Below are 24,704 nucleotides of genomic sequence, written 5' to 3' on the forward strand. Positions count from 1 at the left end.
GGAACAGCAAGTTTTTAGGCTAATCCGAGTCAATCGAAGAGATGCATGGTTCATCCTTCATTTCTTCTTCAATATCTTCAAGGCAAGACCAAAATGTATCAATCTTTCCATCATCTTGACCTACAAAAGTCATTGTGTACATTACTAGCTGCAGCCATCAAGATCAAATAATTTGAATAAAAGAGCAATATGATACAATACAAATGCACATTTATTTACCTTTCAGATTGTGACGAAACCAACTTTGAGTGCACATTAAGGCTTCCAACATTTTTGGTGTAAGGCGGCTGCGATGCTCACTAAGAATCCTTCCAATAGTGCTAAAAGCTGATTCAGAAGCTACTGTGGTGATGGGAATTGCCAAAATATCACGAGCTATCGATCTCAAAGTGGGGAAACTAGTTCCAGCCACCTTCCACCAACCAAGGACATCAAAGTACTCATTTTCATCATGAGGAAGAGTTTCTTCATCCAAGTACCGATCTAACTCATTCTTTGCTTTCCTCTTTTCTGATTATCAGCAGTCCATAAATCAGTTGTAATAGCAACACGACAATTGAGCTTCTGAAGAAACATCCTAGCTTTCCTCTTTTCACTATCATAGCAATCCATGATACCCTTCCTAATAGTGTTTCTAGTTCCTATCTTGAACAGGGGCTGCAATGCACTAACAAATTTCCGAAAGCCATAGTGATCCACAATGGACAGAGGGTACTCATGTAGTGTTATCATGGTGTAAAGTGCTTTCCTTGCTACATCTTGGTCAAAAACATAATTTTCAACAGCTACTGCCCCCTTTTCAGTGGCCGCAAACCTAAGATTTGTTTGCACTTTCTCACCAGGCTTCTTTCTATAAAGACAGATTTTCAGATGAGTACGCAGATGGTTTGTACCATTTCTTGTTGTAGTCGAAAGCTTCTTGTTACAATGTTTGCACCTTGCCTTCCAAACTCCATCATCATCACACACTCTTGTGAATTCGTTCCAAACTGGAGAAGTGAGCTTCCTCTGCGAGCCGCGAGAGCGACTAGTTGCAGGAGTCCCATCTTGCGGCGCATCATCTGTTCCATCATCGATTGCTATGACTTCATCTTCATTAGCAGGGGCATTGGCAACTACTTCAAGAGGGATGGATGGTGGTGAGACTTGTTCAGGCTGGTTACTGCTGGACGGCGTTTCCATCACAATAAAAGAAGATGGAGTAACTCCAATTAGGCAAACTCTGTGACAAACACTGAATTTAAGGTTAAGCCAACATTATTTGGTCCACCATTATGGCAAATTGGCCAAAACACGTATAACGGTATAAGCAAATGGTTTATTTAAAATAATAGTAGAACCTATCAGGAGACTGGACAATTAGTGGTAGATCAATCAACAAAAAACTGATGGACTAGATCGTAGAGAAAAATGGACCGTAACACTATGAAATTAAAATGGGAGAACCAGACTACTCCATGGCCTGATAAGCATTTCGCATCTAGCATCGACATAACTACCAGTGCTACTACCTACTGAGTTCAGAACCAAAAGAGAAGGCAATACCTTGGCCATCACAAATAAAAAGTTATATTAAACAAAGTAACCAAGCAGATCTGATAATTTTTCATGCATACTTGCATCTATCCTTGCAAATCTAAGCTTTTTGCATCTAGCATCGACACCTACTGAGTTCAGAAATCAAAACCAATAGAGAAGGGCAGAAGGCAATACCTTGGCGATCCGTAGGGGCAGTGGACGGCGGACGCCGGTCGTTGGGGCTCGGGCTTCGGCACTCCCTGGCTCCCTGCTCGGCTGCTCGCCTCCTCCTCGCGAGTCGTGACCGCGCCTTGCTAGGGGGCCTGGGGGCGGGTGAGCCGGCGAGCGCCCGAGCGGGACCCGTTTGAGGGAGGGCTGGCGGTGCTGCGGCTTGGAGGAGCCAGGAGCGGGCTGGCGGCGGCAGCTTGGAGGAGCGCGGGAGCAGGCTGGCTAGCGGCGGTGGTGGGGGTCGGGGCAGTCGGCGGCGGGGTCTCGCCGTCTCAGGGACTCGGCCACTCAGGGGACGGGAGCAAGGGGTGGGCCGGTGGGGTGGCGGCGGCTGCGAAAGGGAAGCAGGGGGAACGGGGGAATGGATTCGATGGAATGAGTGGAACGAGTGATTATATATGAAAACCCTAGCACGAGTTGTATACTTGTATATGGGGTCCACATGTCAGTTGATTTTGGGGGTTCGCGGGCACAGGTACAGCTTTTTTGAACCCGCAAAATTTTACCCATCGGGTTCAAGTGCAAACCCGCACCCGTACCTGTGGGTACAAATCCAAACCCGGATCCTCGCCCTAGCGGGTTTTTGCCCGCGGGCACGCGGGTAATTTGTACCCGTTGCCATCCATAGCCGCGCCGAAGGGTGGGGTCAAGCCGGTGTCGACTATCTGCCGCGGAACAAGCCCCTGCACCGAAGCCTGCATCGAAAGTTGCGCCAGACGCCCCGTCGTGTGGTAATCATGTGGGCGCCAAACTGTTGGGGAGAAGACTCCGCCAAACAACAGAGTGAGAAAGAAGGCACTGAAATCATATATGAGGGGAGGGAGGTGGTAATCTTCTCCCGGCCCCCTAGCAAGTACCTAATTTACAATTAGGTCATCGGGCCGCCGCATGAGGCCCATTAATCTCATGGGCTGGGCTACTCCCCCAACATACTACTACTCCAGCCCACTCCCCCAACATACTACTACTTTTCTATGGGACTAGTTTACCTCTTGTTCAGTTTAAATTCACTTTCTTGTCTTGTCAAAGCCTGTTTTACGGGTTTTCTTGTCCGTACTAGTGTAACTCAAGTTAGTTCACTAGGTTGAGGGGGATTTCTCTTGAAGGCCTCAAGAGAAGTGTTTCAGGAGTCCTTTCTCACTCGTTGTCCTCCCAGCTACTACCTCTCTAAGATATAGAATCTCCTGTGTGTCAAACGGTCATAGACTGGCCATTTATCTTTACTAGTTATCTGGCTTACCCCTGCTGAATTAGCCGGTCGATAGATTCAGTAAAGGTTGCCACTACAATTTATGATACACTTTACCATTGTACTTCCCTGAGGATTTCACGATACCCCAGAATACTCCGTGGTGAAGTGCTACACCTGTGATTCTGTGCACTTGCAGAATACCTATTTAGATTGAGCATAAGAGACGCCAACAGCGATCTTGTGCCACGAGGGCACATGGTCATATAGTAGAAGGAAGAGATAGCTTGACCTTGGGGTCGATATAAACTTTCTCAACGGAGACTAGGATTCACACGTGGGCAATGTTTTCCTAAACGTTAAACGGTAAACAATCTGTCACCCTTTGTTTAGTGTTTAGGTCATTTAAACAGTGTTTAGACCGAGTTAAACGACCTAAACGGTTTGGCATAGTAACATTAAAATATGCATATTTATGTACGTAAATGTCAAATATGCTTGAAAGTCTATATATTTATACATGCAAAAGTAATTATTCTGCCAAATAATCTTTTTGGAAGAAATCTAAATCCCACAACATTTCATATACTTACGGTGTTACTTGGTTCGGTATTGATTGTGGTAGTTGTAATCCTCCTACTGACTAAATTATGAATTAAATGATCATTTAGCTCATTTAATCATGATTATTCCGACTCTGTTTAGATAATTTAGACGGCTTTAACGGTTTAAACAGGTTTAAACGGTCCAACCGTTTAATTCACCGTTTAGGGCCTAAACGAAATGGGTGACCTCTGTTTAGCGTGTAAACGTTATTTAAATGGACTAAATGGCCATTTAGGCGAACAGAGCACATGGGTGCACGGGGTAAATCTGAACTTTGATAATACAAATTCCTATATTCATTGCATTTACATTTGTTTTGTGGATTTGAGGAGCTCTCCATTAGACACTAGTGTCTTGGAGAGATTGTTGTTTTGCGTGTGCAAGATCTGTGTGAATTGGGGTTTGAATTGACTCTACAATTGGGGTTTGAATTGTGTCAAGGAACTTCACTGATTAGACTCTACAATTGGGGTTTGAATTGATATTCATTTTCTAAGCACTATTTTTATTGTTTTCAGTCTACTCTGAGTGAACTCAAAAGTTCCGATTTGATAAACCCAGAAGTTCCGAGTTCACCTACTGTCTAGCCCAAATCCGGAAGTTCCAGACTTGCTAACCCGGAAGTTCCGGGTTTGGTAGACAGTGAATTTAATCCGCTGCGTTTGAGTGAAAAATATGTAGGTGCGCCTATTCACCCCCCCCCCCCCCCCCCGCGTCTTGGCGACATCAAGGTCCTCTCACACCTGATCACCTTCCATACTTGCAATTAGCGGGAACCGACCTCCAATAGTATAAATAGGGCCTCTCCACCCCCCTCTCATCACACACACACATACACACACACACACACACACTGTCAGACCTGGGGCAGCGGAACTGCTTATAGGCATAGAATATTCTAGAGTAAGGGATAGCTCATGGATGTACCTTACTTCTCTTGTAACTACCCGAATAGGCGTAGAACTAGCTGCAGTACGAAGGAAACTACCTGATCGTGTTGTAGTAGAACTCCAACTGTACTCGGCTAGGACTTTCCATGTAACCCTGTCCCCCCGGATATATAACGGCGGGCAGGGACCCCCTCGAAAGATAAACACCTAAGGCAATATAAACAACCACACAGGACGTAGGGTATTACGCAACTCGCGGTCCGAACCTGTCTAAATCTTTGTGTTCCTTGCACCATCGAGTTCCAGAGCAGTCGATCCCTACCTATAAACCTTACTGCTAAGGGTATCCCTGAGCAGGCTTGGTGGTAAAAACCGACAGCTAGCGTGCCAGGTAGGGGACTCGGCGAGTTCATCGGTGAGTTCGATGGCCACTTTCGCTTTCAGCACCATGGCGCCTCCTCAAGGCGCCACCTTCGTCTTCGGCTCGTGGGTCTGCGTCGCCAATGGTTTAGGCGGCTTTGACAGCCACCTAACCAATCCCCCCACACTGAAGGAAACCACGCTGAAAAGCTCCAACAAGTTCGCCAGATCAGATGATCATGGCGTCATGCTGCTTCCCGACCTCGCAAAGGAGATCGAGATGAAACTCGAAGACAACTCGAGTTTCACTTGGACTCAGATTAATCTCGAACCGAATTCTACACGGATTAAGATTCCTCTTGCCCAACCCGTCTTTGGGTTGCACAACGCATCATCTACTTACAAACAGATGATCAGATCCATCTATGAAAATAGCTTGGATCATCTTCTCTACATCAAAAACCACTCAGTCACCGCTAGCTGGGAGGCACCCGTTTTCGACGTATATCCAGATCCAGTCGAGTCGTCTCAAGACAGCCTGGATTTCATCACCAATGCGCTGGCAAGAATTCAGCTCAAGTCCTGCCAAAATCATACACTCGCAGAACTACTCGATAACCTTCGAGAAGTTGCCAGCATTGATGATCTCCCGTTTCAACATGATACTCCCCTCGCGACTGAGAGGGAAACTGGGTCTGGGGAAACTGTGCTAGCTAATTATGAATCAGACCTAGAAAGCTTCTCCCCCGAGCGTCTCGTTTCTATCATCAACCAGCAAGGAGGAGGTGCTCCTAGCCAGCACGATCCCAACGAAGCTTGGATCAGATTTCAGAAGACAACCTGACCCAAGATGCCCCGCCAGATGAGGATGAAGCTACTCGCACAGCTCACAGGGCAAGAAATCAGCGTAAAGAAGAATGCAGGGATCGAGCTGCTGAGCGCGCTCGCCTTCCCCCGCACAACCTCAACAACAAATTCAACAATGTCGCGGATCCAGTCTTCACTACTCCTATCGCCGCAATGACAGAAGCAACCCTACGACTCATGCAGATGCCTCAAAACCCGGAGATGGAGCGTGTTATACACCTCGCCAAAAATGCTGTCGAACAACTCAACAGACAAAACCCCTTGTCCTCGCTTCATGGCACTCGATCAAGGGCTACCACGACAGTCATACCTCAAGCAAGTTGCACCCCCGGAGGCCATCATCGCCAACAACATCCGGAGCAGCAAAACCAAAGAAACCAAGAGGATTAGGAAGTCGCAAGCAACCATCGCCCCAGGGGTGGCCAGCCACCTGCTAACCAAGCCCTTGGGCCGCAACCAAACCGCAACAACCACAACTGAGAAGTAGCCGATTCCATCATGGACGCTCGAGACATCATCAACGCAAGATGCAGAGCGCAGCTTGAAGATAATTCCGATCGCTTTCCAGCCCTCAACAGCATCTTCGACAACGCCGAGTACCCAAAGCATTTCAAACCAACAAACATCCAGAAGTACAACAGTAAGCAAGACCCTGCACAATGGTTACGTTTATACTTGACCACTGTTAGTGTTGCAGGAGGAGACACCAACACCAAGGTCCTCTACTCCCCGATGGCCTTGGAGCCCGCACCTCTGACGTGGCTCGAGAGCTTGGCGCGCGAGTCCATACACTCATGGGAGGACCTCAATAAGGCCTTCATCGACAACTTCCAAGGGTCCCTACATCGAGTAGCTACTCGACACGTCTTGTCCATGTGCAAATAGGAACAAGGTGAATCCATCAGATCCTACGTCAAGCGCTTCTTCGACACAAGAGCCACCATTCCCAACAGCGCGGACGACGATATCATCGACTACTTCTAGAGTGGCATTACTATCCAATCTCTCTACCGCGACTTTGGGCGTAACCGCCCCAAAATGGTAGTAGAGCTACGCGACATGATGCAGTGTTGGGTTGACGAAGAGGAGCAAGAGCGCAGCCGCTTCCCACGCTGTAACAACGATAACAACGGGAAGCGTCACAATGACCGTGGAGGGTCCAGCAACCAGCGGGATCCTGCGCGCAAGCACAAGCCCGATGACACCGTCGGCACTATGGATCGCACTCCGCGTGGCAAGAAGAATGAAAAACCGCAGGATCAGTTCGACAAGATCCTTCACAACAAGAGGTGCCCAATCCACCCCAAGAGCAACCACTTGATGTGGGAGTGCACGATCCTGCGCAAATCCTTCTAGTCGACACCGCCAGATGCTCCTAAGAAAAAGCAGAACAAGGATGACGAAGACGACAAGAAAGATCCCGACGGGTTCCAACAGCCACAAAATGTCATCAACATCATATTTGGAGGAGATCCCAGCTTCTCCAAGCGGGCCCAGAAGCTTCTACTCAGAGAAATTCTTTCAGTTGAGCCTGCAATTCAGAGACCACTAAAATACAGCGAGGTTCCCATTACCTTCTCCAGGGAGGACCAATGGACCAGCTTCTCCGAACCCGGAAAGTTCCCACTAGTACTTGATCCAGTTGTCCAAGGATCCAAGCTTACTCGAGTACTCATCGATGGTGGAAGCGAGCTCAACTTGATCTTTGCAAGTACTCTGGCTAAGATGGGCCTCAACTACATGAGTCTGCTCACTCCAAGCAAGGCCCCTTTCTACGGCATTGTTCCCGGAAACTCTTCTACACCAATTGGCTCGGTCACCCTTCCGGTCACATTTGGTACATAACAAAACTTCCGGACAGAGTACATCAAGTTCGAAGTCGCCGACTTCAAATCTTCCTACCATGCCATACTGGGAAGACCTGCTCTGGCCAAGTTCATGGCAGTGCCACGTTATGTGTACCTGCTCCTCAAGATGCCAGACAATACAGGAGTACTCTCCCTACGAGGAGACCTCCTCAAGTTTTTTTGAATGCGACAAGGAAGCAATAGATCATGCTGCCACAATTCAAGTTCCTAGCTCTGTCAGCGAAATACTTGCTGCCGCCAAGGAACTTTCTCTCAATAAGGACTCAATGCCCTCCAAGAAGCCGAGCCAGTCGTCGGTTAAGCCAGCCGGTGACATGGGCACTAAGACTATTCAGCTACAAGAGGGAGATGACTCCAAAACTGCCATCATCGGAGCTGGCTTGGGCGACAAATGGGAACTCGAGCTCGTCAACTTTCTTAGGGTCAACCGAGACGTATTCACATGGAAACTAGCGGATATGCCAGGGGTGCCCAAGGAGTTGATCGAGCATGCCCTGAAAGTTGACCCTAAAGCCACACCAAAGAAGCAACGGCTATGACATTTCTCCCCGGACAAACGAGAAGCCATCAAGAAGGAGCTAGCGAAACTACTAGCAGCAGGGTTCATCAAAAAAGTCTACCATCCCGAATGCTTGGCCAACCCTGTACTCGTCCAGAAGAAGAACAACAACGAGTGGAGGATGTGCGTCGACTACACCAATCTAAACAAGCATTGCCCAAAGGATCCTTTCGGGCTACCCCGCATTGATCAAGTAATCGACTCCACGGCAGGATGCATCCTGTTATCCTTCCTCAACTGCTATTTAGGCTATCATCAGATCGCCTTGAAAGAAGAAGACCAAATCAAGACGGCATTCATCATCCCTTATGGGGCATACGCCTACAAGACCATGTCCTTCGGGTTGAAGAACGCTGGCGCCACTTACCAGCGTGCGATACAGCTGTGCTTTGCTGATCAGCTACATCGCAATGTTGAAGCTTATGTTGATGACGTCGTCGTAAAAACAAAGACCCAGGATCAATTCATCACTGACCTGGAAGAAACCTTCAACAGCCTCCGAAAGTTCCGTTGGAAACTCAACCCAACCAAGTGTGTCTTTGGCGTACCCTCTGGAAAACTACTCGGATTCATCGTCAGCAACCGAGGAATCGAGGCTAACCCAGAGAAGATCAATGCCATCATGGCCATGGACGCCCTAGCTACCATCAAGGACGTCCAGAAGCTTATAGGCTGCATGGCAGTCTTGAACCGGTTCTTGTACAGGCTTGGTGAATGGGGCCTACCCTTCTTCAAGCTCCTCAAACGACAAGACAAATTTGAGTGGACTACAGAAGCCGCAGAAGCACTCGAGAACCTCAAGCATCATCTCCAGTCACCGCCAATTCTTACAGCTCCACTACCAGGCGAGGAACTACTCCTCTACATCGCTGCGACTACTCATGTAGTCAGTACGGCGATAGTAGTCGAACGTCCGGAGGAAGGCCACGCTTACGGCGTCCAGAGACTAGTCCATCAATTCAGAAAGTTCTCTATGGAATTCTAATCACCTCCAGGAAGCTTCGACATTATTTCGACAAGTCCAAGATCTCAGTAATTACTGACTTCCTATTGGCGGATATACTCCACAATTGGGATGCCACTGGACGAATCTCAAAGTGGACAGCTGAACTGGGAGCCTTGGAAATCAACTTTAAGCCAAGAACAACAATCAAGTCACAAGCACTAGTCGACTTCCTAGCTGAATGGCGGGAAAATAAAAAACCAGCACCTCACAACGTTCCAAAGCATTGGGTAATGTACTTTGATGGCTCACTCAAGCTCGACGGAGGCGGCACGGGAGTTCTGTTCATCTCCCCCAATGGAGAATAGTTGAAGTATGTGTTCCAAATCCTGTTTAAAGTCTCCAACAATGAAGCAGAATACAAGGCATTGCTACAAGGCCTTCGCCTAGCAGTTTCTCTCGGCATTAAGCGACTACTTGTTTACAGCGATTCCCTACTCATTGTTCAGCAAGTAAATAAAGAATGAGACATCAAAAAGGATACAATGGACGCATATGTTGAAGAAATCAGGAAGCTAGAGAAAAAGTTCTCTAGATTGGAAATCCACCACGTAGACCGTGACAACAACGTGGGAGCTGATGTCCTCTCCAAACTCGGATCTACTCGAGCAGCTGTTCCACCTGGAGTCTTTGTTCATGAACTACATCATTCATCAGTCAAGGTACAAAGTCAACAAGCTACTAACGCGGAGGCTCCGGCCACAGTCAGATAGGTACTAATGATCGAAGAAGACTAGCAGATTCAGTTCATTGACTTCATCAAGGAATTCAAGCTTCCTCCACAAGTTGATGCCAAGAGCACTGAAACTGCCCGCATTATCAGGCGAAGCAAGGGTTTCGTTCTAGTTGGTGACAACCTGTACAAGCGCTCTGCCTCCGGCATCCTAATGAAGTGTGTTACCCTTGAAGAAGGCAAAGACATCCTCAGGGAGATACATGAAGGAGTTTGCGGCAACCACACCGCATCAAGGACACTAGTCGGCAAGGCCTACAGGTCAGGATTTTTCTGGCCAATAGCTGTATCAGATACAGAAGACCATGTCAGACGATGTCCTGGCTGCCAATTCTTTGGCAAGAAGACTCATGTACCAGCACACAATTTGATAACAATCCCTCCATCATGGCCGTTCGCCTGTTGGAGTCTGGACATGATCGGACCACTGATCGTAGCTCCAGGAGGATTCAATCATGTGCTGGTAGCAGTCGACAAGTTTACCAAGTGGATCGAGTACAAACCCATTGTGAAGATATCATCAGATAGAGCAGTGGATTTCATCTCCGACATTATACACCGGTTTGGATTTCCGCACACTATCATTACAGATCTGGGTTCTAACTTCACATCGCAATCTTTTTGGGATTTCTGTGACAATTCTTGCATAGAGGTTAAATACGCTTCAGTAGCTCATCCTCGAGCAAATGGTCAAGTAGAACGTATCAATGGCTTAGTACTCGATGGCCTGAAAAAGAGACTCTACGACGCCAATTCCAAGAAAGGTGGCAAGTGGATTCAGGAACTACCCCATGTGGTATGGGGGCTGCGAATGCAGCCTAGCAAAGCAACTGGACAGTCTCCCTTCTTCCTCACCTATGGGTCAGAGGCTATACTACCCGCAGATATCATGTGGAAATCTTTGAGAGTAGAAGCCTATCAAGAAGGAGAAGCAGATGAAGCTCGACAACTTGAATTGGACTCAGTCGAAGAAGCCAGAATTAATGCTTTGACCCAATCGGCTAGATATCTTTAAGGAGTCAGACGCTACCATGATCGCAATATCCAGCAAAGATCTTTCAGTATAGGAGATCTAGTAATATGAAGGATTCAAGATGAAACGGGACTGCACAAGTTAAATTCCAGATGGGAGGGACCTTTCATCGTATCCAAGGTTACAAGACCCGGATCATACAGAATTACTGATGCAGATGGTAATGAAGTACCCAATTCCGGGAACATCGAGCACTTGCGCAGATTTTATCCTTGATCCAAGTAACATGATGATGTCAGTTGATCTCTTTAATAAATCAAGGATTTCCATTAACCATTTGACTACATTAGAGGCAGTTTTCAACCTGGCAGCATCATATTGGACTATTCTCTAATAGGTTTTTTCCAACCAGAGTAATCTTCACAGATTCATACCGACCTGGATAACCTAATCAGGATAGCTTACATAGTTTTCCATGGGGACAACTATACAAGCCACATCCTTGTCCTCAATATAAGGACACAACATACTCACTGGCTCGAGAAGGTATATGGATACCTTTACTAGTTTGTCCAACTTGGGTACCTCGACGGAGTTCATCCTAACAGGTCAACTATAAGGAACTCCAGCCTTGTGTTAAAAGACAAAACTAATTGATTGCTCGAGTATATTTTGGATACTACTAAAATTAGTCCTACTGGGGTAACTCGACGGGGTTCACCCTAACTAGTCAATCTTAGTAGTTACTCCAGTCTACAAGATAGACACCCTACTCGCTGGCTCGAGTAGGTCTTGGATATTTTAAGATGGTTTCGTCTTGGATAACCCGACGGGGTTCATCCTAATAGATCTATCTTAGAAATTACTCCAGTTCTTAGCCAGGATACCCCACTCGCTTGCTGTTGACGGTCGTTAAGTGCAAAATATGACCGTCAACTATACTCATTTAAGAAGGAAAACTATACCTCTTACTCGCATATTTGTATCACTAACCTAGCTCCACAGTTGTTTTCGAGAATTTATGATTTCAGGAGCACAGGTCCGGAATAAGACGAAAACACGACGAATACGCAGACATAAGTCGCGAACGAATGTGTCCTGCATAACATGAGCAAAGGAGGCCCACAAACCAGACCAAACTGACCAACCAAGCCCCGGCACCGACCATCTGACATCAGGACCCACAGAGCAGTGAACCAGCGAAGGTTGGTGGGAAATGGCACCAAGGGGGGGTCGGCCGACCCCACCTGGCAGCCTCCGAGGCTGGGTTTTGGCGGGAAGCTTGTTCTTATCCTCCTGAGGTCGGTTAGGCATGTTTCCATGTATAGAGATGGCGGGAACCGACCTCAAGCACTATAAAAGGGGCCTCCCACCACTCTCTCAACACACACCATTTGGAAGCCTCTCTCTCTCTACATTCTCTTGTGACTTGTACTCCTTAGGGTAGTGGAGCTAGGCTAGTACTTCATCTCTTAGCGAATCTAGTCGTCCTCGGGGTCGGCGAACAATCCTCGGCCTCTGGTATGGCTTTGTATTCCGACTTTCTTTATGCTAATCATTCAGAGTTCGTTCTTGGTTATCTTGCTATGTTCATAGCTTGCTTAGCCTTGATCAGTGTTTATCGAAGTTATAGTAGTTGCATGCTTAGACCAGATGATCTGGGTAAGGATATCGGTTCGTTGTGCTTTCGGGCTTGCCTTAGCATCTTACTTGTCCATCCGAAGGGTGGGGGACCCGGGGGTGCTAGGGTAGTGACCTCATATACGGGCATGGTGCCCAGGTATGAGGAATCCTTCGGATATGACGGTGCTCCACGGTGTGACTGGGGTAGACCGCAGGTGGTGACAGCCCTGTCGGTCCTCCGGGAAGCTGCTTCTCGGTTAGCGTACTCCCCGATGTTCGGGTACGGTGTAGGAGTTCATGCAAAGATGAAACGGGACTGGATGTTCTCCAGTGCGGGTCATTCTCCCCGATGTCCCTAATTTCCCGGCACCTACAGCTCTAAGCAACGCAGCTAATGTAACTTATCCGCTAACATGATTAGTATAACAGAAATATTTGCCTATGCTCCCACTAACCTTAGGATTACTTGTTTATTCTTTATTCATGAGAGTTGGTTGTTCTGTATGTTTTACATTACCCCTGATTATCCTTATCATTTATCACTTACCCCTGTATAGTCAGTGGTCTTCATCTTGCTCATACGTGTCATGGTTATGTAACTAAGTAAATACACTTTACACAACCTAGCCATCCCTTGGGAAAATATAAATAACGATACCCTGAATACTTCCGAGTGAAATGCTACAACGGTATATCCGTGCGCTTGCGGATCCTTCTGTAAATGTTAAGACATACCACATGGCATCTTCGAGGCGCCATTGCTAGGAACTAACCACTCCTAGTGATGACGCTAAGAAATGCCAACAAGCATTTCTGGCGCCGTTGCCGGGGATGGCACTAGGTGTAAAGTATATTTACTAAAGTACATAAATAGGGCAATATAAGTAAGAGGTAGCTACTGCTTATACAGGCTAATGTGTTTATCTTTTTGTTTTCTTCTAATTGGATGAAAATAGGGTAGTGTATGTATGGTTTCTCCTTGCCGACAAATTTTGTTGAAAATTCCGAGAAGCTCGTGAGAAGGGTCCGACCTCGCGTCGTTCCTCCTCCGATCTCACAGTCGACAAGCGAACCAGCTTTCCAAGCACCATCAACTGAACTCATGGCTGACAAGACTCTCCGCGACTTCTCCGTCCCCTCAACTACCAATGTGGCAACTGGACCCAACGTTGATGTTGGGGACATGAACTTTGAGCTTAAGTCTAGCCTCATAAACATGGTGTAGGCTAGCCCATTCTGTGGCAAGCCAAATGAGGACGCCAACGCCCATCTCCAGAACTTTCTGGAGCTTTGCAAGACCGTAACCATACGGGGTGTTACGGCTGACGCCATCAGGCTCCGCCTGTTTCCTTTCTCCCTCCTGGGGAAGGCAAAACAGTGGTTTTATCAGAACAAGGAAGCAGTCAGCACGTGGGAAAAGTGTTCCATGGCGTTCCTCGCTAAGTTCTTCCCGTTGGGCAAAACTAATGCCCTGCATGGAAGAATCTCAAGTTTCCAGCAGACAGGGATGGAATCCATCCCAGAAGCTTGGGAAAGGTTGCAAGAGTACATACTCGCCTGTCCTCATCATAAGATGGACGAGTGGCTCGTGCTCCAAAGCTTCTACAATAGGCTAACGATTACATCCAAAGCCCACCTTGATGCTGCTGCTGGAGGAGCCTATCTTGATCTCACAATTGCCAAGGCCACGGCCTTAATCGAGAAGATGGTCTCCAATCAGGGCGGGAACGAGGAGCGTTCCCAGCCCAGAGCCAAGGGCGGAATGCACACCGTCAAGGAAACGGATATGCTCACCGCCAAGCTGGACCTCCCATTGAAGAAATTCGATGAAGGGAACCAGCCACAGACGCTTGTTCCCGTCCATGCCATGAACTCATACTTTACGTGCGAGGTTTGTGGTGACGGTGGACACTCGGGGAATGACTGCCCCGAGACCCTGTTGACGACCATTATTTCCCATTTTGACCGTAAACTTCTCGAAAATAAAATGAGCTTTACATCATGTTCCATACATATTTTACTTATTTCTAACAAGTTCCACAAGTTTTGGATTAGTTGTGCTTTCAGGAGACAATATACCAAAAATGAGCTAAAATAGGGAAAAACCCAGCCGGCCGGCCTGGCACCTCTACACACTGTGCTATGTCTTTGATCCAGGAGTGAAGTGACATCCTCACATTGCCTCTAAACCATGGATTGCAAGTTGGTTTGATCAAATGGACCGAAAGGCCTAGCACAAGGATTAAAAGACCCACTTGCAGCACTTATCGAAATCTTTTGGGCCGGAACACCACCATGGACTTCATACATATGTGGATTAAGATGTCGGTGAAATGGGAGGCCGAGATGTGCCAGACCCAGGCCGGCCGGCCTAGGACAGGCAGGCCGGCCTCCAACTGTCAGCGTTCAGGCAACACAACGACTACCGACTTCAGGAAGCAATCTCAGACGTCTGTGCAAAGGAGGTGGCCAAAATCCCAGGCCAGCCGGCCTAGGGGAGGCCGGCCAGCCCCACTTTGCAGTGTCTCATGCTCATTGCGTGGAAGCTACGTCAACCAACCCTCTTGCGTACAACCGATGCCTTGGCCAAATACCGACCTCTAGCTAGTATAAATAGGCCCCCCATCCTCACTTGTGAGACACACCAAAAGGAGCTCTCTTCTCTCATTCTTAGTTTCTAGAGTAGGTTAGGTAGTCTGGGAGTTAGAGTCGAGTCGAGCTTGTCTCGGGATTCCGGAGTCGTCATCGGAAGTCGGTATAAGCTCTTGTATCTTTTCCTTTGACAATTATCAATATAAGTTATCTTCTTTATCTTTTCGAGTCAGCTTTACTTTCCGCATTTATTTATCTTTCCAAGTTATCTTACTTGTGTGCGGAAGTAATTCTCTAGCTTAGACTTTGTACCTATCTTGTTTATCAGGATCTTATCTTACGGGTTTTCTCGCCCGGACTAGAGTATCTCAAGTTAGTGCTCTAGGTTGAGGGGGATTTCTCTTGTTCGCGACAAGAGAAATCCTAACACTGAGTACGGACGTGGTGTCTGGGTTTAGTGTTAGCTAGAAAATGTGTTCCACCCCACGGAACTGTTGTGGTAGTCGGTAGGAGGTGACAGCCCTATCCGTCCTTTGTAGTCCACCACGTTCGGGTGTTTTCATAGCAGTAGTTGCAGGTTGCTGTTGGACTTCCCTCACATCCCTTTCTGAAGTCCTTCCTCTTCCAGCCGCCGAAGTAAGCTCAAGGTTCCCGATAACTAGTTAGAAGCAAGGTTTAGTCTAGAGAGGCTAGCTCGATAGTTTAGAAGTGTTTTAGGAGTCTTTCTCGCTCGTTGTCCTCCCAGCTGCCTACCTCTCTAAGGATTAGAGTCTCCTATGTTAGACGGTCATCGTTGGCCATTATCCTACCTATCATATCAGGGTTACCCCCACTAAGTTAGTCGGTTAATATCTCTAGTAAAGTTTATCTTTCGATTCTTCGATACTCTTTAACCATAGTGCTTCCCTGAGGAAATATACGATACCCTGGAATACTCCAAGGTGAAGTGCTACAGCGGTGATTCTGTGCGCTTGCGGAATCCATATTCTATTGAGCGTAAGAAATGCCAATAAGCATTTCTGGTGCCGTTGCCGGGGAAGCAATTGGCTAAAGATATCATCGAATAGTCTTATAAAATTTACTAGTTTGTCACCGCTAATTTTAGCGGGATTACCATTGCTCTCAGTATCTTTGTGATTTTTGCAGAGCAGTGCAGGACCGAATTTTATGTACCATTTCACTTCAACTCAAATCCAGAAAGAATTGGGTGAATTGTTTGACGCATAGTCATCCTACCAGAAGAAATTTTCTTAGGATCAAGGTTTGACAACACCAGCTTTAATACCCATGGCTCAGAAGACACTCCGTCAATTCTCAGCCCCGTCCAATAGCCATATCCCTACTGGACTGAACAATGACCAAGGCACTGATGACTTTGAGATAAAGACTGGGCTTGTCAACATGGTTCAAGCAAATCCCTTCTGCAGAAAGCCATCAGAGGATGCCCACGCCTATCTGCAGAATTTTCTGGAAGTGAGCAGCATAATCAACCCAAAAGGCACTATGATGGATAATATTCATCTTCGACTGTTCCCATTCTCTTTGCTTGGGAAGGCAAAGACGTGGTTTTACACCTACAAGAAAGGATTCAACACTTGGGATGCGTGCTCCAATGGTTTTCTGGTCAAGTACTTCCCGGTGGGCAAGACCAATGTCCTTCGGAATAGGATTTCCAGTTTTGAACAACTCCAGGATGAGACAGTCCCGGAAGCCTGGGAACGTCTTCAGGAATACATTGCAGCATGCCCACACCACGTCATGGAAGAGTGGCTTATCATTCAGAACTTCTTCCATGGCCGGAACCAGAGATCGCAAGATCACATGGATGCAGCAGCTGGAGGAGCATTCCTCTCTCTCGATGTTGCAGTAGCTAAAGTGCTCATCGACAAGATTGCTTCCAACCAGAGTTGGAAAGGAGATAGGTAGCCAAACCATGCAAAAGGAATACATGAATGCAACAGTGTCAATATGCTAGCAGCCAAGATGGATCTTCTCATGAAAAAGCTGGAATCTCCACACTAGGAGGTTAACCAGACTATGGAGTCTCAGATGACATGTGAGAAATGTGGCAATACTGGACACTCGGGCAAATCTTGCCCATTCACTCAAGAGGACGAGAACTCCATTGGGAACAACACTCCCAATGACTCAGACTGTCATCCTCAGCAAGGTTGGAATTCTAAGTCCGACCTCTCCTTCGGCCAACAGCAAGGTATCAATTTTAATAATAGTTTTTAGCCCATGCTTAAAGACTTCATGAATGGCCAAAAACAAATGAATGACAACATTAGTGAGAAATTTCTTGCTATTGATAAAATTCTTGAGTCTTTGGCTATGCAACTAGATGGGTTTAACTCTGTTATTAAACATCAGTTGAGTTTCAACGAATTGTTAGAAACTAAAGTAACTCAACTGGCCTCATCCTGCCTTAACCATGACACGGGGAAGCTATCCGGGCAACCGGAAGTGACCCCGAAAGAAAGTTTGAGTGCGGTAGCTGTGCGGGCAAGGCAATCCGCACAGAAACCACATCTTCCGCAGGATGCAGGTATACCATCCTACCTTAACCATGACACGGGGAAGCTATCCGGGCAACCGGAAGTGACCCTGAAAGAGAGTGTGAGTGTGGTAGCTGTGCGGGCAAGACAATCCGCACAGAAACCACATATTCCGTAGGATGCAAGTACACGGTGGAAGACCGTAACCGCCAGGAATACCTATGCTGAAGACGGAGTGTTGGAGGAGGCCGAAGAATCCAACACCATTGCTACCCAGGAAGACCCCGTGGAACCCCCTAGAACTTCACGGGACTGTCGCGATACAACCACCTTACTGTTTCTAGAGCGGAGAAGGAGGCCGGTGGCCGACGAGCAATTCGGCAAGTTCGTCGAGATAACTAAAAAGTTTTATGGCAACATACCACTTCTTGATACTATGCAGGTTCCCACGTACGCCAAGTATCTCAAGGATATTCTGGGCAACAAGAAGGTTCTGCCGACCACCGAGGTCGTGCAGCTTACGAATGAGTGTAGCACAGCTATACTCATTCCTCTCCTAGAGAAGAAGAAGAAGCCAGGATGCCCCACCATCACATGTTCAATCGGAGCTCAACACTTTAAGCACGCTCTTTGTGATCTGCGAGCAAGCATCAGCGTCATGTCAAAGGTAATTTATGATAAACTTAACCATCATGCGCTTGCTCCTACTGCCATGTGTTTGCAGCTAGCAGACCAATCAGTTCGTCATCTCGCAGGGATCGCCAAGGATATTCCGGTGAAAATACGGAATTTCCTTGTCCCCGTTGATTTTGTCATTCTCAACATGGAAGTCAACACTGGGATCCCTCTCATATTGGGGAGGCCATTCTTGAGCATGACAATTGCACACATTGATGCGGGAGTTGGAGTAATCCAAATAAACATCAATGGGCAGAAGGAGAGATTCGGTTTCAAACCGAAGGATGAAAGATGCTCACAGATCAAAAGTTTCAACTGAAAGGAATCCGTGAAAGAGCTAGAGAAGTCGTATTCCCTCATCGATTTTGTGGAGAATCTTCGAACTCGAGAGGAGATTAAGGTGTATAACCAACGGAACGCGAAGCGGAATATCCAACGTAAGAATTTTCTGGAATTTGGGAAGAAAGAGATCGAAGTGACTCTGCCTACATGGAAGGTGTAGCAGAAGAAAGCGTCACCACCAATGTCTCCATCAGGTGATGACGACCAAACTCAAGGTATGGATAGTCTCGCTCAGGACGAGAAACTCGAGCCCTTGCCATGAGGTACGTGGTAGTTATCCATTCTTGCATTTGCATATAGGATAGTTTATATTCTTGCATAGTCTTCCCTTTCTGATCATGGCATGTTTAAATTTTCGCAAATACATTCTTTTCACTTTACATTGCATACAAAAAAATCAACCAAGACGGCAGACCTACTAGCTTCATTCAAGCTTGGGGGGTGCCCATGTATCCAGGTAAGTCATCCGATCTATCCTTTCGTCTTGTGTCCTAAAAAAATATAGTTAGTTTAAATAATTCAAAACCTCAAAAAAAGTATAAGTATAAAATAAAATAAAAACAAAACAAAATAAATAAATTAAAGCACAAAAAAATGTTTCATGCTTTGAATAAAACTCCCAACTCATATGTGTGGAAATCCGTGTAAGCTCTTATCATGGAGATGATGTTTAGTTGCTCTATCAATGCTTTGCAAGTGCCTTGTTTACAATTGTTTACTCTCCTATTACTTGAACTAATTGGCACATAAGTAGTTCCACTAAAATCTGGTTTGAGTGGGAGCATGAGCTTGATTTCCAAGTCTAAGTTGTTGTGAGATTTGAGAAAGCCCGAACCGGAATAAAACTGCATGCTCTAGTAGGGAACCTCTCGGAATTTCTTTAAAATAAAACATGGTAAAGAATTCCCGTTTGGTTTACATGTCCTACCCCAAGCCATATCGTTTTATCATACTAACCTTTATAAGCTATCTTGAGTTATTTTGAGCTTTGCTGAATGGTGAGTTCGTTCGAGGAAGGTACTTGTCATCTACCGATCTTTCTCCTTTACGTAACCATTGTTTTGCTAGCCTCAAAATGTCTGGCATATCAATTACCTACCCCGGGTATTGATATCCACCTTCGCCAGACAATTCCCTTCACAACAAAACCCAAAATCTCTACAGTGGACCTATCCATCTCGAATGGTCTGTCCAAGCAATGCTCCCTTCCAATAACTCTGTACTCATGGAGTGTGGGTCATCTTCTTAAAAAAAACTGGAGCTGAAGCAATGAAAAAAAAAGCAAAAAAAAAAGAGAGAGACAAGACCCATACCTCCACTCAAAGAGTTGAAATAAGGAGCTCAAATAAAAAGACCACAAATGTTCTAAGTGTGAGTCCATTTCCTCTCTCTCCCCTGAACACTTCACCTCCCATAAGATCGGGATTTGATCGAGTACCAACCTCTTGTGAACCACTCTTCGGCTCGGCAACACAGGTAACCAAGGTATGCTACACTCTTCCTACCCAAAACTCCACATATTAGCCTTAGTGTAGGAAGAAGATGGTCAAAATTTCCAACCATGGTGAGGATTATACACCTTGAGAGATTTGAGAGCACCATTGGGGAATCTTAAACCACTTTTGAAAAATTTGCAAAACTCCGAGATAGGAACCTGAATAGGAGGCAGCAAATATTTCGGTGAAGGTTGTTCAATCTCTCAACCGCCCAAGACAAGGGATGAAATGCGAGTAAGCCCCATCTCCAGAAACCAAGGCATGAGCCAACTTATTCAAAGTACATATGGGTTAAGAGTATTATGTTGTACATAAGGTTTCCGCAGGGTATGAGCATTGATGCAACTCCTGATCCACCGAGCCTCAGCTTTAGCTTTGCTCGAGGACGAGCAAAAGTTTAAGCTTGGGGGGGTGTTGACGGCCATTATTTCCCATTTTGACCATCAACTTCTCAGAAATAAAATGAGTTTTACACCATGTTCCATACATATTTTACTTATTTCTAACAAGTTCCACAAGTTTTGGATTAGTTGTGCTTTCAGGAGACAATATACCAAAAATGAGCCGAAACTGGAAAAAACCCAGGCCGGCCGGCCTGGCACCTCTACACACTGTGCTATGTCTTTGATCCAGGAGTGAAGTGACATCCTCACATTGCCTCTAAACCATGGATTGTAAGTTGGTTTGATCAAATGGACCGAAAGGCCTAGCACATGGATTAAAAGACCCACTTGCAGCACTTACCGAAATCTTTTGGGCCGGAACACCACCATGGACTTCATACATATGTGGATCAAGATGTCAGTGAAACGGGAGGTCGAGATGTGCCAGACCCAGTCCGGCCAGCCTAGGAGAGGCCGGCCGGCCTCCAACTGTCAGCGTTCGGGCAACGCAACGACTACCGACTTCAGGAAGCAATCTCAGACGTCTGTGCAAAGGAGGTGGCCAGGTGGCCAAAATCCCAGGCCGGCCCGGCCAAGGGGAGGCCGGCCGGCCCCACTTTGCAGTGTCTCGTGCTCATCTTCGCGTGGAAGCTACGTCAACCGACCCTCTTGCGTACAACCAACACCTTGGACAAATACCAACATCTAGCTAGTATAAATAGGCCCCCCATCCTCACTTGTGAGACACACACCAAAAGGAGCTCTCTTCTCTCATTCTTAGTTTCTAGAGTAGGTTAGGTAGTCTGGGAGTTAGAGTCGAGTCGAGCTTGTCTCAGGATTCCGGAGTCGTCATCGGAAGTCGGTATAAGCTCTTGTATCTTTTCCTTTGACAATTATCAATATAAGTTATCTTCTTTATCTTTTCGAGTCAGCTTTACTTTCCGCATTTATTTATCTTTCCAAGTTATCTTACTTGTGTGCTGAAGTAATTCTCTAGCTTAGGCTTTGTACCTATCTTGTTTATCATGATCTTATCTTACGGGTTTTCTCGCCCGGACTAGATATCTCAAGTTAGTGCTCTAGGTTGAGGGGGATTTCTCTTGTTCGCGACAAGAGAAATCCTAATACCGAGTACAGACGTGGTGTCTGGGCTTAGTGTTAGCTAGAAAGTGTGTTCCACCCCACGGAACCATTGTGGTAGTCGGTAGGTGGTGACAGCCCTATCTGTCCTTTGTAGTCTACCACGTTCGGGTGTTTTCTTAGCAGTAGTTGCAGGTTGCCGTTGGACTCCCCTCTCATCCCTTTCTGAAGTCCTTCCTCTTCCAGCCGCCGAAGTAAGCTCTAGGTCCCCGATAACTAGTTAGAAGCAAGGTTTAGTCTAGAGAGGCTAGCTCGATAGTTTAGAAGTGTTTTAGGATTGTTTCTCGCTCGTTGTCCTCCCAACTGCCTACCTCTCTAAGGATTAGAGTCTCCTATGTCAGACGGTCATCGTTGGCCATTATCCTACCTGTCATATCAGGCTTACCCCCACTAAGTTAGTCAGTTGATATCTCTAGTAAAGTTTATCATTCGATTCTTCGATACTCTTTAACCATAGTGCTTCCCTGAGGAAATATATGATACCCTGGAATACTCCAAGGTGAAGTGCTATAGCGGTGATTCTGTGCGCTTGCGGAATCCATATTCTATTGAGCGTAAGAAACGCCAATAAGCATTTCTGGCGCCGTTGCCGGGGAAGCAATTGGCAGACTCCTCGCACTAACCATGCACGCAGGTACAATCCCCCGAAGAATGACACCTGGGATGGCCTGGTAGCAGCAATTCAAGAAGATCCAGAGGTCCCCATGATCAGCTGCTCAATCTTCGATCAATACTATGAGCATGCACTCTGCGACCTGGGGGCTAGTGTCAACATTATGCCCATGGTGATATACGAGAAACTCTTATACCCTGCTCTCTCCCCAACATACATGTGTGTGCAGCTTGCAGACTCTACAATCCGGTATCCCGAAGGGATAGCCAAGAATGTCCTGGTCCGCGTGCGAGACTCCTTCGTCCTTGCAGACTTTGTGGTAATGGACATAGAGGGTGACCTCGGAATCGACCTCATTCTTGGGCAACCATTCCTGAGGGCTGCCAGAGCAAGGATCGACATAGGAAGAGGAGAAATCTGCTTCCGCATTGGGAAGGAGGACATGTTCTTCAAATTCAAACAAAGAGAAGAGCATCGCATCCTGAACCGACAGGATGACGAAGGGTAGGCAATCTGGGACGCACCAGAATCCCCATTGCTAGAACCTACGACCACACGATCCAAAAGGAGATGTGCAAAGAAGGTGTGGCGTAAGGTCGCAAGCTCGTCCTCGTCCAATTCTCCACGACGAGCCGAGCAGTGGTAAACACAGCAGGAGAAAGGCCCCGCTCGTCAGAATCAAAAAGACGAGCCCTTGCCGAAGGTAAATCGGTACGTATCCCATTTTCATCCTCCATCATTTTTACTTTTCTCGACTTTTTCGATTTTTCCCACTGCATATTTGAATTTTCAAAACACCCTTGCATGCTAGAAACATTTCTAGCACTTTTTCTTTCTCTCACAAAAATTCAAAAATATTTCCGAGCATGAAAATCCCTTGTAAAATAAATTTGAACATCTTTTCGAAGCAAAGTTTGGCCGGCACCAAAGTTTTAAAAGTTTTTGACCATTAGAAGGGCAGTGGGCCCTGGCTGTCAGCAGGGTGGCCCAAGGGTTCGGCCGAACCCTAGGGTCGGCCGGCCCCCTGCCAACGGCTAGTGGGCCCAGCCTTTTCCAACGGTCACTAGCCATTGTGCCTGGCTTCTCCCAACGGTGCCCGGCCATTTTCCCTTTAAATAGAGGCCGAGGGGTGGGTGTTGATCTCTCATACTCAACTCTCATTCACTCACTCTCTCTCAAAACTCTCTCAAACTTTGCTCTCGAGTTTTCATTAGATTTTTGCTCAAGATTTGATTTCAAGAGACCTCTCTCTCTCATTTCTTTGCTGCAAGAAAGAAGGAACAACTTGCGGGTAAGAACTTTCATTTCGTTTTCATTAACGTAACCCATTTCAAGTTGCATTCGTTTTTGTTCCATCATGAAAGGCATTGGGCGGAATGTTTCTGGCGCATTCAAGAAGATGACGGGTGGGAGTTCATCCTGTTCTCGGGGTGGCTCAAGCTCGTACACACCCGAACCTACGCCTACACCAAGCACGATGGACTACAAAGAAGAAGAACAATATGAAGAGATGCAAGCCGAACCGCAAGCTGAGGTCATAGAGATTGATACGGAAGATGCACCGTACCTCGACTTGCGAGATGATCATGAATGACAAGGCTACGCCATCCTCAAGAACAGAAGCGTCGTCCACACCCGAGCCTTCGATCCGGACCTCCTAATCAAAATAGGTATGTACAAAGACTTCTCTAACATTTGGCATGCAATTTCTCATTGAGGAGTATGGTTCTCAACTCCTCACCATCCAATTTCTTTGCACTCTTCGGGAGGTGGAAAACGGGGTTTATTTTCAACTTTTCAGGAAAGAATATTTGCTTTCTTGGAAAACTTTTGCCGGCAACCTCGATTTCAACAAACGCTGGCCTATTTCTTTGGACCAAGCTTGCCGAGGTTTTAATCGTCATGAATTTTGGGGCCGGATTTCGGGTCAAGGTGTCCATGGCAAGTTTGCACCTTGGTGCAGTGATATTCAAAATCCAACTCTTTAGTTGATGCACAAGTGGTTGACCATCACTCTCTTCCCAAGAGATGATGTCCGACCCGTGCGCAACGATGAGTTGCTCATTCTCTATGCCATGGTCAACAAGATCAAAATCTCCCCCGCGCAAGCTTTGGTTAGGCAATGGCTTTTGAATTTCAAGATGACGGGTCCTATTGAGTGCACTTCTTTGATTACTCGTATCGCTACACATATCGGTGCCTTAGAGGGGAATTTTATTCCTTTCATTGAGGGCGACCACGCGTATATTGACGAGGACTATTTGATCCAAGGTCACACACTTAAGAAAGGCCCGAATGACTCTTTGATTTTCTTTTACATGGGCTATACAAATGAGATTCCGCTGCCCAATGCGGAGTTCCATTTGTATAATTGCCATTCGCTAACCATCCCTCTTGTTCCACGAGAAGGGGGTCGTAGGCATAGATCTTCTGGTTTGCCTGGCAGGATGACAAAAAGCAGGAGCAGAAGGGAAGCAGAGCCGACACCACCGCCTCAGGAGCCACATCACTCATATTAGCATGAGGCCGGTGGTTCGTCATGGCA

At 46.7% G+C, this 24,704-nt stretch overlaps 1 protein-coding gene and 2 non-coding genes across 3 annotated transcripts; 1 reads left to right on the plus strand and 2 right to left on the minus strand.

Moving 5' to 3' along the window:
* Window positions 1–13,885: 13,885 nt before the first annotated feature.
* On the minus strand, window positions 13,886–13,992 carry LOC120663114. The gene has a single exon (XR_005670337.1). It is a non-coding gene; the product is annotated as a small nucleolar RNA R71 (small nucleolar RNA).
* Window positions 13,993–16,662: 2,670 nt separating this feature from the next.
* On the minus strand, window positions 16,663–16,767 carry LOC120663121. Its single transcript, XR_005670344.1, has one exon. It is a non-coding gene; the product is annotated as a small nucleolar RNA R71 (small nucleolar RNA).
* A 784-nt stretch (window positions 16,768–17,551) lies between these two features.
* On the plus strand, window positions 17,552–22,667 carry LOC120662440. The gene is made up of 4 exons (XM_039941586.1): window positions 17,552–17,557; window positions 17,950–18,174; window positions 18,232–18,282; window positions 22,389–22,667. The coding sequence occupies exons 1-4, from the start codon at window positions 17,552–17,554 to the stop codon at window positions 22,665–22,667; spliced, it is 561 nt and encodes a 186-aa protein (XP_039797520.1).
* Window positions 22,668–24,704: the final 2,037 nt, after the last annotated feature.

The sequence above is a fragment of the Panicum virgatum genome, chromosome 2N, assembly GCF_016808335.1.
Source record: "Panicum virgatum strain AP13 chromosome 2N, P.virgatum_v5, whole genome shotgun sequence".
Classification (NCBI taxonomy): Eukaryota; Viridiplantae; Streptophyta; class Magnoliopsida; order Poales; family Poaceae; genus Panicum; species Panicum virgatum.